The following is a 15,414-nucleotide window of genomic DNA, read 5'->3' as shown; positions in this document are numbered from 1 at the left end:
ATCCCCCCTCTCTCGGCCCAAAATTACATTTCTCTTCTGCTTAGATGATAAATAGCTTAATGCCCAGACTTATGTTAGCAAGAAATGGCTACTGGAGTCTCTCTCTCTCTCTCTCGTGCTCTCTCTCCTACCCTCCCTGTGTGTGTGTGTGTGTGTGTGTGTGTGTGTGTGTGTGTGTGTGTGTGTGTGTGTGTGTGTGTGTGTGTGTGTGTGAGAGAGAGAGAGAGATGCAGCACTTGTCAGAACCTGTACTCACTCCACTCTGCAAGTTGCAAGTCCCCTGCACAAAAAAAGAGCCTGGTGCCATTAACAAGATTTACACGGATTTCTTGTCAAGGTTTACACCAAATTGGGCCCTCTATATGTGCATCCCAATTAAACGCTGAGGAGCAGGCCTCAGCTCGCACATCCAACCCCCAGGGGATTCGGCCCTGGACACGGCGGCATATGAAAGTGCTGAGTCTAGGAAGCCCAAGCACCTAGGAACATGGAGATCAGTGCAGTTAGCCTGGGCCTGCACACACACGCATACACATACACACACACACACACACACACACACACACACACACACACACACACACACACACACACACACACACACACGCACACACACACATACACACACATACATCACATATGCATGCAGCAAAGAAACCGAAGAGAGTTTCGATTGCAAATAAATATGAACATCAATAATACACTTAGTGGATGCGTGTGTGCTGCATGTGTATACAAGAACTTTCACTCTCTTTATGCTGGCCATGAATGAGGCCATGAATAAGGCCTGGAGAGCTTGATGATTACTTACAACATCCCAGTAATGGACTCATGCCTTAAGTGTTTATGGTACTAATTCACTATCACAGCACAGAACGAGTAAGGCTGCATTTGTTTTCCAGCGTTCAGAAAAATGCTCTGGCGATTGCGCTGACCCTTTCGGCTGTTGAAGGAAGCCGCAGGTCCAGAACACTGCTCACTGTGGCTTAAGAGCCCACCGAGGGACTTAAAGTGAGCCTATATGAAAGTAGACTGCTATTTAGAACTCCTCACTGCAAAATCCTCCCTGCCCCAATTCCAATTCACTGATTCATAAACCAGGAATAAATCAATGGCAAATAATAACAGCCCGATAAAGAAAATTAAAACTTACTATTCAGTTAGCACTACTTTAATAACAGGAACGAATAAAGCATTACAAAAAAAATGGAGACAGACTTTTGCTGAAAACCCTGCCAAGAATGTTCCTTGCAGATTGGATGTGTCCTTTATGGGATCTTAAAATGAAGGCTCGAGACAATAGATTGCATGTGATTGATTACCATGTGACAAATGTGTGGCCCTACAACCACTATATCTGGCAGTACAGTAAAGACCATTCTGTGGCTTGGTGTTTTGTGTCCTCATTGGTTTACTATTACATCAAACCAGTTGGCAAGGTTTGAATTTCAGCCTTCTCCCGCACAAGTGACACTTTCCAGAGCTAGGGGCCACCAGCTAAGTAATGGACTATTATCCCAATGATTCAGTAAAATAACAGAGATAATGCTTTCTAACAAACAGCAGGGAGAGGACAGTCTGTTTGCTCTGGATGGGCTGATTGCAGCACTGGTGCTCGACTTGAATCAAATTGGCCTTAATTAGGCGCCAAATTGCCTTGTGCCCTCATTCCGGTAAAGAAGTGCCGCAGAACTTTGAAATGGCATTCCGTCAAAAAGTGTGAAGAATAAAAATATCTGGATTTTGTCTTTGGGGTTTCTTCTTTGTCTTTTTTTTAACAAATGGTTTCACGGGCTGTGTTTGTGTGTGGATGACATTTCACAAAGCCAAAAAAAGAGAGACAGAGAAAGAAAGAACATCAAATACAACAGCTCTTCGCCTTTCTTGTTCAAAGTCCAAATCCCTTATTTCTCCCTCCCCCCTTCAGGCTGAGGAACAACTCTCTCTTCAGATCAGGCCTGCCAGACTCCAGAGTATTTCCCACAGCCATATTTGCAAAATCTTCAAACATGGCTCCCTGCATTCCACAGCGGGCACCTGCTGCTGGTAATAACAGGACTCTTCTCAGCATCACTTCCCCATGTCCCAGAGAGAGAGAGAGAGAGAGAGAGAGAAAGAGAAAGCGAAAGAGAAAGAGTGAGAGAGTTTTTCAGCCAGGATAACCAACCTAAATGAGGTCCCCTCACCCCCAGTCGAGCCTGGTTAATTACAGAGAAAGACCAGGACCCCTACCACCAGCTATTTATTCTTCCCCTGCAGTCTTTGCCATGTGTCTGATGCCATGGCCTCAAGGAACAATACCGTGGATGGAAGGAGCATTTGTAAGATTGCATTGCAGTAGGCACTAATGCGAACCAGACCATGTCAGAGCCTTAGCTAGTCTTTGAAAATAAACTGTCCCCATTTAAGACTCCGTAAAAAGCCAGAGGAGACATTCTGTTATCTGTGCCGTCCTTTCATCTGGTCATCTGGTCTAGCGATAAAAAAAGAGCGAGAAATAGAGAGATATGTTATAGACAGAAAATACACTGTCCATGTTTTCAGGCAACAGCACAAAGTAATGATAACCTTGTCCTTTATTTGCCCTGGTCTGTCTTGTGAAGAAAGCCAAGATAATAGGAACATTATGACTTTTTGAATCCTATTGCCCATTTTGGAGTGAGTATCAAATATTGCATTTTTAAGGCATTAAGCGAAAAGTATGGACTTTGGGGTCAGCGAGGGTAAGAAAACATACCATAATATCACCAAATGTAACCCATGCCAGATAGCATAAATCAGGTCAAAATATAGCAACAACTTAAGAGAGGTAAGTTCTTGATAAGCAGAAAGTAGGCTAGGTTAATCCACTCAATGGACTGGTTGTCTAGTTTGTCCTGCATTAAAGCCAAGGGCAGACTGTTTTTAATAGAACAAGCAGAGTGATTGCCCATAAAATGCATGTATATGTCATCCAACTGTTACCAGCTGGCTTTAAATTGGGAAAATCTGATTTCCATTTGAGCTCCAGTTTAGCTAAATTGCAATGGTAACATTTACAGTGTGAATGGTCTTTTCACTGCCAGATCCAGCATTCTAGCCTCTTAAATGGAGCCTAGTTTTGTTTTACGGCCCTGTCTCCAAGAGGGCTTTGAAGATTCTTGTTGTTTCCGAAAGTTTGGGTACAACTCAAACTACAGCCACAGAATTGATGGACTATCATTCTGTGAATGCAACAAGTAGCCTTGTTTGATGCCAGAAGTGGAAAAAGATGTTTCCCATACTTGTCAGGTCAGGACACCCGAAGAAAACAACTTGGCCATATTTTATACACAACAAAAGAAAAGGGGGTGGTAATTACAAAACTCAACCTTGAAGAAAGTTCACATTAAAGTTGAGAAAGGACTGTAAATATGTTTTTTTTTTTTTTTTTTAAAGCATCATCATGCATACTTCTTAACTGCTCACAACAAGCCAAGGGCGACCTGATCCAGCCAAAGTGAATGCATGTCATGACAAAGGGCTTAGGTCCCAAAAGGACCCCTGGGAGCGCAGCCTTCCTCAACGTACATTTCAAAGATGCTTTCAGATATTACAGGAAGACACGAGTTAAATGACAAGCAGATGTGCCGTGATGTAGGCCATGTTGAGGGCCATCCTTCTTTGAAAACCTTGTCAGGGCAAGGGGTGGTCTGGTGCGTGTCACGTTGTTAGCGGCTTCCTGCCTACATGGTGACATCTGCTTTCAAGCACGAGTGAATGTAAGCCTTTCTTTCGGGACTGCACACAGAGCTTTCAAATTTACGGAAAATAGTAACGTCATTTTCCCCCAGTGGTCACTGATGGCAAAGAGATCGGAAAAGGTACAATCAAATAGCATACAATCATAATATAACAAACAGAGTAATCACTTGTGTAATCAAACAACAATAATGCAATCAAGTTGGAAATGTCAAGACGTGCAGCCATAAAGCTGTATGGTTTACTGTAATAACACAAACCTTAACACATTTTCAAGCAAAAAAAAAACAGAATTAGCACATTAAGTTTTCTTCAGACAGCAGTCCCTCCTACAACAGTCACTGTGTGTCACATTACAACAAAGGTGAAGGGGTCGTAATGTTTTAGGCTAAAACACAAAAAACAAACTCACTCACTCCATCGCTCTTTTCTTTCTCTCGCTGTCTCTATCACTTTTTCACTCACACACACATACTCTCTCTCTCTCTCTCTCTCTCTCTCACACACATACACACACACACCCACGCACATATTGTCAAGTACAAGTCCTCCACTGTGCTTCGAGCAAAACACAGGTGTGACATGACTCACTTCGGCACTCACAATGCTCTCTCTGCGTTGTCATGGATAACTGATACTGATGGATGGTGGCCAAGTACAAAGACATAGTTTTCTCCCTCTGCCATCACACATCCACCCCACCCACCTCCACCCCCCAACGCTTTCTCCGCAGCGCAGCAATGATGAGTGTCCCCTTTTATTCTCTTGCTTTATGGGATGGAGAAGCTATTCTGCTGACAGACATGTCATCTGCTCTTACTCAGGAATGCACATGAAGTGTCGGTACTTGTGCCGGCCTTTGCTAATGGACTGCTAATAGAAGTGGAAGTTGCACAGCGATGTTTTCCCCCTGTAGTTGAGAGTGTGACAGTTTTGGTGATTAATTACCTGGCCTCCTCTCTTGTTTCGCCCAGAAGAAAAGGAGCATGGCTGGGATCTTCAGGAGTCATTAGTCTAGCTATGTCTTCCCCAGGCCAAACTACCTGCGCTAACTTGGACTGTGGCCCGCCACAGACAATGATAACTGGGCCACAGAACAATGCCGTGTTTTATGGAAAGTAATAATCGGTAAACACGGAATGCGTTGTCAACAACACATAGCCTATACCAAGTCCTTTCCTGCATGTTTTTGTCACGTACAGAGAACATCCACTGTCGAACGCGGTTAAACAACTGGATGCTGCTAATGTCGACACCATCTCAGCAATGAAAAATCATGTCTCCTAACATCCTTACCAAATGTGTGCTTGCGTTGTTCCCTTTTCCATATGCAGATTCTTTTTCATTGCAAAGAAGTATGTAATGTCTCAGGGATTAGTAACATACTTTATTGCTGAGGCCCATTCTCCATACTAGCCTCAACCAGCACAAAGTGCTTATTGTACACGCACAACCTTGAGGTTTCCAAGCTGCCTACAACTTTAACCTTTGCAGGCCTGGTGGGACTCAAACACACGGAAGGAACATAAAATCTAACTGAAATAATTACGGTAATTATAGTCACCATTTTGACGTAAACCTTCTGATCGGTTGGAAGATTACCATGCACACTTGGCTTTGAAATGGAAAGGATTTTTTTTTTTTTTTTTTTTAAGGACTTGAGAGAGAGAAAAAACAGAAAGGGGGAAAGAAAAAGAAAAGAGACGCTTAATCCCCCCCCATCCCAGTCTGCTCCTGTTCCTACTCCTGCACATAGCAGCACTGCCAGCTCACAGCGACCCTCTTCAGCACATTTATAAGCCCTCAGAAAGGGTTTACAGTGCAGCTTTTGTTTCCTCCTGAAAGGAGTGTGAATGTTGAATTTAGCACAAGACACCTCTTCATGCTGTCGCGTATTTGTTTACTTTAACGGGCACGGGGACAATGCACACAATGAACACACCGGAAAACAAAAGCACATCAGTCCTCCTGTCGTATTCTTCCTTTCTTGTTTCCGCCCTCCCTCTCCACCACAGCAGAATTACACATTCAGAAAAAAACACTCCAGCAGCACCCCCGTCCCCCCCCCCCCCTCCGCCCAGCAACCCCACATCCCATTTTGAACACTCAAAGGCTACCATGTTTGTCGCTACCTCAGGAGACGGAGGGCCAACACCAAAGACAAAAAACGGCCGCTGTTCTGTCTTTGTCCAGAGTTCAGCAGGTTAAAAACGGCCTGTCTGATCCCTCGTTTCCCGCAAGCAGCTCTGCCAAGCCAGCCTGCTGGACCTCCAGACGGTGAAAGCCCTCAAAGCCCCGGATCCCGGGAATGACTGGTCACTCTCCTAAGGCCAACAAACTCTTTCTCTCCCCTCTACAAACAGGGGATGGGGCCAGCCACACTGCTTAAGAAGGAACATGGCTCTTCGAAAGGTACTAGGCCTGGACTTCACTGAGAGTGAAAGAGAGAGAGAGAGAGAGAGAGAGAGAGAGAGAGAGAGAGCGAGAGAGAAGCATAGAGGGTTGAAACTATGAAAACAGGATTATATGATTATTGCTTCTCTCGCAATGCAACTCCAACACCAAAGGCAGTTGCCTGTGCTTCACTGGAAGGTTTTACCCCACACTTTACGTGCTACACATATAGCAAATATGCTTTTCAAACTGACAGTCCATTTTGATGGCCTTGATGGTTTCATTAATCTGTGTTCAAAGTTAAAAAGATGCTATTTAACAAAAGTATTTGAATTTCCTTTGTGTTGATTCTACTTTAATTTTACATTTAAATATCCAATATTACAAGCTGCCTTAAGAAGAAAAAAAGCGAATAATCACAGCAAATTGTGCGATGAGAATGATAATTATTTCAGTTTTTTAAATCGATTGACAGCAATAATATATATATAATAATACTGTATATGTATGTGAGAGCGAGAATTGACGGAATCCCATCCAGGAAACACAGCGCTAACCCTCCCACGAACGCCCAGCTGCCACTTTGTGGGTCTGGTCGCACAAAAGCGGGGGTTCAGGAGCCTCCGGCTGTGTTATGAGTCCAGTGTTTATGGCGCAGGAGGCCCAGCATGCAACAGTGACCAACTGACTCTCTGTGTCTCCGCTCTCCTCCTGTGCATTCAGGCACACAACAATAACTCTGCTGTTAAACGAAGGTTTAATTAATCGGAATAAATCTCCATGAGCGCAGAGATGGAAAAGAGAGAGAGAGAGATGAGGAGGAGATGTGACAAACGGGAGAATGGAGCTATGAATGATGAGAAGATTAGCAACTGCCAAACCATTGTGTCAAAATTCCATCAGCAAGAACAGAGACAATTACTAATTCAAATATGTTGACTGGATAAAATCTATGAAGGTATGTTTTTTTTTTTTTAAGGTTTACATTTTTTATATGTAATTAAAAAGTACTATAAAGTACTAAATCTATAAATTGCTGTAAATAACCCCGTACATACCCATACAAGAAGTTCACAGATGTCCTTATTAGATTACAACATTACTTTATTTACCAACTGTATTTTTCCTTTGGTTAGACAAGTTACAAGGCATGAAAACAACATGGCAGACAAACAAAGATCAAAGCCGGTCTCATAATGAGGTCTGTTTGCTACAGTAGGCATTCTGTTTAGCTCAATCAACTTGGCCCAACGGCTGCTACATTAGAATAACAACATACATAAGTAACTGAACCTCTTTAAAAATATCACAGTCATCCTTCTCGTTAGCGTTAGATCAATCTGACATCCATCAGAAGCAATCCATGCTTGTCATACATAGGAGAAGGCTATCAGGAAGTTCTTTTGGAGTTTCCCTGCTGAACTTTTCACTGCCTCAAACTCCGTGCTTTGAAATGCCACTTCACTTAAAAGCCACTTACTTGTGGCATGAAGTAGCAACATCTAAGAGCAAACAAGCAGGAACAGACCTCCCAACCAAGCAAGAAGAAGCATCACAACATCAAGAAAATATATATATATATTTGTCTCCATCAAACAATGTTTTGCCCAGGGAACTTTTCATCCTACAAATGAATACCACACAAGCTGCTGCTGGCTATGAAAAGCAGGAAACACACAAAGCCCCAACTCTGGAATATGTTTATGGGAATGGGCTATGAATGTAGCATTTGGCTAAACAACGGTGCCAAGAGGAATCCTGCCATCGCATTTCTCTCTGGGGCTCCTACACAAAGGGAGCCATAGAGCAGCAGTCAAAGAGCGTCTTTGAGTGAGCGGCTCACGGTCAGCTGCAAAATAGTGGGGAGTCACTGCTAGCAAAGTTATTGTTGAGGAGTAGATGGATCAACGCTATACGGACACCCAGTGAGTTAGCCACTGAGGAGCTGTGCAATCAGACCCAGGCTCATTATCTGAACCCAAAAAAATCACAAACCCAGGACAGAGTAGACAGGGCACAGCTGTCTTCAGGCAGGCCAACGGTTATCTACCAAGCACAAAGATTCTGGCTGAAAAAACGTGCCATGACTTCTTACCAGGCGGCAGTGGCATCATGTTAAGCGCCCATCACCGTACATTTGCTCAATACATACAGGGAAAGAGGGGGAAAAACTATGTCTTTTGTAACTCGCTTCAAGGGTGTACTTCAGTAGTAAACATATCCTGCCACCTGCCCCTTCTGGAATGCACCCTCTGTCAGCAAATCACTGAGGGAGGGTTTTTAAGCTTATGTTTGTTTGACACACAATCGCCCATTATTGAGAGTGGGTTTAGCTAATGGGTTTTTAATAGGCCAAGGGGTTTTGCGCTGTCTCTCTGCTGTTAAGAGACGGCTGCCACTTATTCTGGAAACATCTTTAAATAACATTCTTCCCACAATCGCCAGCCTGTCTCCTTTTTAATGACTATAGAAAGGAGCCCACCGGTAAACAAAGAGGGCTTAAAGACACCTACCTACCTCTCACAATTGGCCCACATTCATGGGCATTTTTAGTTTGATACTGACAAGTAATGTTTAAAAAAGTTATGTAGAGGGAGGATTATTTTTTTTATCAAAGAAATGAGTCCAGAGGAAGAAAACGCTGATAATTCCAAAAAATGCTACTTTTGAAGGAGGGTATGCAGGAAATTTCGGAGGAGCCAGGCATGGATGTATGGTGTCTTCTCCAAAAGGATAAGGAAGATTTTAATCGTATTTACGCTTAAATGAGTAGACCGATCAAAATGCCTTGACATCTCAGTACTGATTACTCAATATTGACAGTAGCATGAGGCTGTCTGCTAACTAAATTGCAATAGGAAAAGAGGAGAGGAACTTCTAAAAGTTCTGAACATTGATTCATTTATTTATTGTTTATAATTCTGGCTGACATAATCTAACTTCCTCCCAACAAACTTTCAGCAACACAATCCTAAATTGCTTAAAAACAGTTTTATGAATCAGATAATAATAATAATAGTAATAATAATAATAATAGAATAGTAATATTACCATCAGTCTGTGGCATATGTGTGGTGAGCCATCGTAATAAGTATGCACAAACTGCCTCTAGGGTACATTGTATTTGCATAAATACATTAAATAAAACTGTTTGATAAAAAAAGTGTAAAAGTGAGTCTATCTATGGTCTGCAGGTTCAGAGACCACTGCGATAACTAGATCTATTAACTAATGAAGCCGTTATATCAAATGGGTTCCACACTTTACATGAGGTCATAAAATACGCACAAAATTGATGCTGCTTACTACAGGCCTAACACAGCAGATATAAAATTAATTTGCGATGACTGAAGAACATCTCTGGCACATACTGGCGTTATTCGCATGTGAAATAAATTCACCCACAAATACTTTACTGCCATCGATTTTTAATTTCCACTGACAATTGACCTGCGTAAATACTCAACTGAACAATCCTTAGCCTATGTAAACTCGTCTCTTTTAAAGGTATGGCAATGTTTGTAATATAGTTTTGGTGAAAATAAATGAATAGGCTACTGTCTCAGTTCACTCATTCACATAAGCCTACACTGAACACTTTATAAACTCAGACCACTAAAATTGTAGTTTAAGGCTTCAACACGCACACAGCCGTACACATTCATTCGCTATGTTAGGCGTCTTCTAAACATGGATTTACACCATGCACATTTCATGTAGGTTGCTGACATAAAGCTCAATGATTAATTCATGCCTCTTTGGAAATGTTAGTAATTGACCATCTATTGTATGGACCCGTGCGTAATCATATACTTCGTGCCTCGAGCTCCAGTGCAAATTAATGGAGGCACGGCAAGATATCGAATAGGGTTCCGACAATGTCATAATCATTTATATCTCTAATAATCTTCCGATTGCCTGGTGAATACTAATATCAACTTTTGCTGTTGTTGTCCTTGCGCTAAGCACATCAATTGAACTGGCAAGTTGCTGGTCTTCTATGAAAAATATTGGGCAATATCGCGTTTCTGTGGACATGCTTTTGCAGTAGGTTTAGTAGAATATCAGGTCGTGTGCTGCTCTAGTTTGCAGGCTAACCGGGGACAGGTGTTAGCTTATTGCAATGGTAAAAAGGGAGAGGCTATGTGCAAAGGATTCCCGACAACAGAGTGATATGTACATTTCAACAATATTTACCACATGTAACATTATTGTCTGTAGCCTTATCACTTGAAGTTGTTGAGGAAACTGTCAGTCATGAGGTGTTCAAGTCTTACCTTGTGCCGTTACAATGTTGATCACAAGCAGAAGAATGAGTCCAGGTGATGTGGACATTCGAAAGGGGAGTCCTCTTAGTCCGGTTCCAAATCTCACCGACCGTCGACTCTTCCCCATTATATGGAGAATAAAAAGTAGTCAGTGAAGAGAATCCGTCTCTTTTGAAGTGAGAATATTATAATGAAGACTGTTGCTGTGCTACTTATTAAAGGGAATGAGCTGTGATGTCCCAGCCCAAACTCGTATAGTTCTGTGGTGGCTTTGCTCAGAATAACAGTAAAGAAGACGATATAGAGTTCAAGAGGTCCCAGGACTTGTGTCAGGCAGTCAGCTACAGTAAGGTGGTGCGAAATGCCGCCGCCCTCAAGCTATCATATGACTGCTCCCCCCTATGGCAGAGGGGGAAACAGCTCAGAGAAATTCCGTGAAATTGTTTTGCGTACCGTTAATGTTCAACCAAAGGTAGGTAAGACGAAAATGTGTAAAGGACTTGTTTGTTTATTGGTCTTTCTGGTGTTTCTTGCACGGTTGTTTTTTCTTCAGATAAGAAACACATCCACTTGATACATCCAGCCCTCGCGCCGCTCCTCGCGTTCTGTCAGATGTGCGGAGACGGACTGAAATCTCCTCCACAACCACACTGCTCTGGCCAATCCACATACTACTGACTGCCCTCCTCTGGCCGTTTGCAAGACCCGGACCGGTTATTGGAAGGGATTCCGACTGTCAGTGCGTCCACGCGGCTTTCTACCGAAATATCTATTTCGTGTTACAAATGGTTATATTCTCGTTAACCGGAGAATCAAACGACACTGCCTTGGCTACTGGGTAGACAGAGATTTGGTCGCGCCATATTTGTGGAAGCGAAGGCTACTCCTCATAGGCTGAGGAAATAAAAGGTTTCAGAGAGATGGAATTATATTTTATAGAACATATACTTTTATCTCGTTGGTATCTGCTTGGCCATAAGAGCATCAAGGTAGGCTATAACCTCTGCACTGATGTACGAGAATCTGCTACGAATTACTGCGGACACCTTTTACATCTTCTGAGACTGCCTGTAAAAGTCAGTAAGGCATTGATTATGTCATTCTTTGCCGTGGTTCTTCCAAGACCCTCCGGTAAAGTGATCTTTTTAGGTGTTTTTTTTACACATTCTTTGTATTGGCAGACATATAAAATGTTCAGCCGTGTATAAACGTAGGCACACGCAATTTCTGAATAGCAAAGGGAAATGTGGGAACTTCTTATCTTGGTAAAGAACCTGTGAAGAACCATTTTTCCAGGAGCATATGAAGTGAGTGCAGTGCACTTCCTTCCCCTCAGCGATTACCTCTACTGTTCCTGTATCTTGGGAAAATGGATCAGAATCATCAGAATAAAAGCACTGAGGTCTTAGGGTGAAGGGGGATAAAAGCCTTTGTTTCAACTGGATTTAAGTATTAAGAGAAAACAACAGTAAGTTGTAGAAAAGCTCTTAATTCACTTGATGGGGGATTTTGTAGGCCTCCATTCAACAAATCTTTCAAGATCTGGAAATAAATAGGAAACTTATGTCATGGGAGGAAGGGAAAAAAGCGCAAGGGGGTAAACACTTTGTTTTACAATTATACATGGTGAGAAGGTGTGGTAGATATATAAGTTGCGGCAACATGTGCCATGTGACTGATTCTGCCTCTTCATCTGTAAATTGACGGGGAAGGTAATGGTGACCTCAGATTCAGTATCAGTCATTGTTTTCCCTCCAAAAACTACTGACTGACTACTGGCTTTGATTGACATTCAGTTACCCTATAGTAAGTTATATGTGTGTGTATGTGGTGAGGGTGTTGAAAGATTATAGAAATTAAAATATTCTTCACTGATTGTATAATGCAAACTCTGAAATTTGAACTGTACTGACAATGCTGTCATTTTCAGAAATGTCATCTCTGTTCGTGTTTACGAGAAAGTCTCCTTAGTGGCATACCATCCCATAACAACCACCGTATAACATGCACGCTATGTCCAAGAACAGGCATACAGCATAAATCTACTCAGCAGTCACACAATAAAATATTCAGGCATTTGGTGAGCTCACACTGAATAACCTTGTAACAAACACATGACATCACAACTCCAACAGCACAACAATGAGATATGCTAAAGTTGGCTATTGGTGAAAGTTTAATCTCTTTAAGTAGTTACATAATAGCACAGCCCATATTCAATCACAGAATAGGTCCCGGCGAAATAATCACATATATAAGGTCTAATCTAATATCTAGATTAAAAAGGATTGCAAAGACACACCTGATCTAACCATACAATCTGAAATGAGACACAAACAGCGGTTCTCTACATCACGTTCAATTTCCTGTTGCTGCTGGAAAGCAGGATAGGCAATGTCATTCTTTCTTCCTTTCATTCTTTAGATGCTTTCTCACTGATCAACTTGTTCTCTGTCCACCAGCCAGATAGCCACGTGAACAAAAGCATTGTTGCAGAACCAGACATGTGCTTCTTCAGCAAAATCAAACTGATTTGTTTGAGAGCTCTAGAAAAAATATAGATACCCAGAGAATAAGAAATGTGCACAACTGAAATGTAAGTATAGTGGATTGTCATTGTGGTTGATACAATGGAAATAAATCAAGGTAATAGGAAATAAAGGTTACTTGGTAATCTCTCAGTCGCACAAGATTGTGTTAGCCCCCCCCACACACACGTCCATAAAATAAAAAGATGCATGATGATCAACAAATTGAGAAACCTTTATAATGCTATGACATATTTTTATGATATTTTCCCATCTGTTCATATATTTTTTTTTAGCAGTTTCTAATCTCACATTTCTAAATCACTGCGGGTAGAAGGAAACAAAGGAATGTTATTTTAAAGTAATTATCCTCTCATCTACTTCTGATGATGAAACTCCTCTGTAAACATCTCTGAGCCATTAGAGGTCACAGAGCAGCATCCTGGAGAAAAGTGAAGTACAATGGTTGGGTGCTCTACAATGATGAATGTGATGGCTAAAAACCTTTTATCCCATACTCCCTCTCTCCCTCTCTCTTCTCCTGTTCCATCCCTCCCTCTGTGATAAGTATCTAGCCCAGCCAAACACCCCAGACAGACTAAATGGGCCACTTATTGTCTGCTTTAAACTCAATAATCCCTTTCAAACACCAGAGACACATCTACAATCCAAACTCTACTGAAGCAGACGCACACATACAGTACACATGCATGCGACAAAAGGTCACGTGGACATACATACATGAACGTGTAATGAACATTATTCCATAGTGCTCTGCCTTTGAGTGGATATACTAAAAACAAACATGGAAACACAACTTCTGAGCAACAATAGTTTTATGAAATGGTATTATTGCATATGAGTGACCCCAGTGATGAAATAACACAATGACATGAAACTTGCTGTAAATAGTTTGACAGAAAAGACACATGTGTATGAAATGTGTGTCTGAAGCATACTGTGGTATGACTTTCATTGGAGCCTTAACCAGTTACTGAGCTGATAATCACCCTGAGTGTTTTCTCTATTGCTTCATAACTAATTCATACACCATTCCAAACCAGATCGCTCTTAATTACATCCACAATTCCAGTGGTGACCAATATGAATGTAATTAAATAATTATAAGCTTGCAGGAGCATCCTCAGAGTGTGAGAAAAGAGAAAAGTGTTTTATGAATATAAATTGTAAGCAGATTAACATGATGAGTGGATGTGAGAAGAATGCAAGAACAGTAATCACCCAGCCTGAACAACACCCATTAACAGCCTTCTATAATCAATGGATCGGATTTCAACTCAGACACCTGTTGATCTGAATCCTGCTTTTGAATGCATTGTGTATAATAACAATAAATACATGCATAATGTTCAGACTCAAGACACCGTATCCTCTGTGGTAAATAGATGGTGTGTACAGTCATGCATATTCATTCAAGTCCAACAAATGGTGGTCAAATGTTGGCACTGGCATACGTCGAGCCACATGTGTCAACGGTGTATGGATAAATGGATAAATTGTGCTAAGCTCTTTTCTATGCATAGAAACAGTATTTATGGAAAGATACTTTCCGGGAAAACATGCGTGCCTCTGCGCTTGTTCTCAAGGTGGCGCATGCATAATATTTGTAATTTGCAGAATGGCAACACCAAAAAGTGCACAATCTCGGTAAGAGGTCAATATATTAATTTATCCTTTGTTTTATATGCCTCACTTTCAGATTGATGAAGAGAATGGGCGTATGTTGTGCTTGATAAGTCTGACTAAAAACCTCCATACACAAATCGTTTGTACACATGGTTCTATGGCAAGTTTGACACAAAGCTTGATACATTTGGCCCTTCATGTTTTTGTCTTGCGTCACCTGTTGCTGCAGTGCTGCTGCTGACAGAGTTAAGAGGTGGCAGAGGTCAAAGGTCATGTCTCACTGCTCTCATGCAGCTTCTGAAACTCACACTCACTCACTCACTCACTCACACACACACAGAAACACACACATGCACACACAATATCAAAGGGGGGGTGAAAGCAGGGGTCACCTGTATTCATATCAGTCTCCTTGATCACAAATGGTGTTAAAAATACATTTCAAGTCCTTCCAAGTCAGTGGCATATAAACAATGCAAGTACCAACAACACAATATAGGCTTAACCATAGCCCATGCTGGATGTTTTCCACCTTTAGTGCATTGTCATACTACTCAACAACAATGTGTACAAATGTGTGCTTTTTATGGTTTGTTTGAGATTTTCACTATGTAGTTTGAAATAAGAAATGTACCTGTAATTACTGTCAAGTAGGATATCCCGGTAAAATGTATGAAGTGTTACTACTAGTCCATCCCCTGCTTGACATTTCTGAGGTCAGCTATGAGAGGAGTGTGAATGAGAATCTGGACAGAGAATTCCAGCATTCACAAGTGGGGTTAGCTTCTAGCCTGGGGTTAGGGTTGAGGTGAGGGTCATGTCAAAGTGCAGAAGTAAGAGCGATATTAGAATAAAGG

The 15,414-nt window shown here is 41.7% G+C and overlaps 1 protein-coding gene across 2 annotated transcripts in view; it reads right to left on the bottom strand.

The window, feature by feature from the left end:
* unc5ca (unc-5 netrin receptor Ca) overlaps positions 1-13,799 on the bottom strand; it is a 134,592-nt gene extending 120,793 nt beyond the window's left edge. For both annotated transcript variants that reach the window (XM_031570529.2, XM_031570530.2), the window contains exon 1: positions 10,392-13,799. In XM_031570529.2, the coding sequence (XP_031426389.1) occupies positions 10,392-10,509 (118 nt within the window). In that variant the 5' untranslated portion in view covers positions 10,510-13,799. The remainder of the gene's footprint in view (positions 1-10,391) is intronic.
* Positions 13,800-15,414: the final 1,615 nt, after the last annotated feature.

Source organism: Clupea harengus, chromosome 7, assembly GCF_900700415.2.
Source record: "Clupea harengus chromosome 7, Ch_v2.0.2, whole genome shotgun sequence".
Classification (NCBI taxonomy): domain Eukaryota; kingdom Metazoa; phylum Chordata; class Actinopteri; order Clupeiformes; family Clupeidae; genus Clupea; species Clupea harengus.
This window is presented reverse-complemented; position numbering and strand designations above follow the sequence as displayed.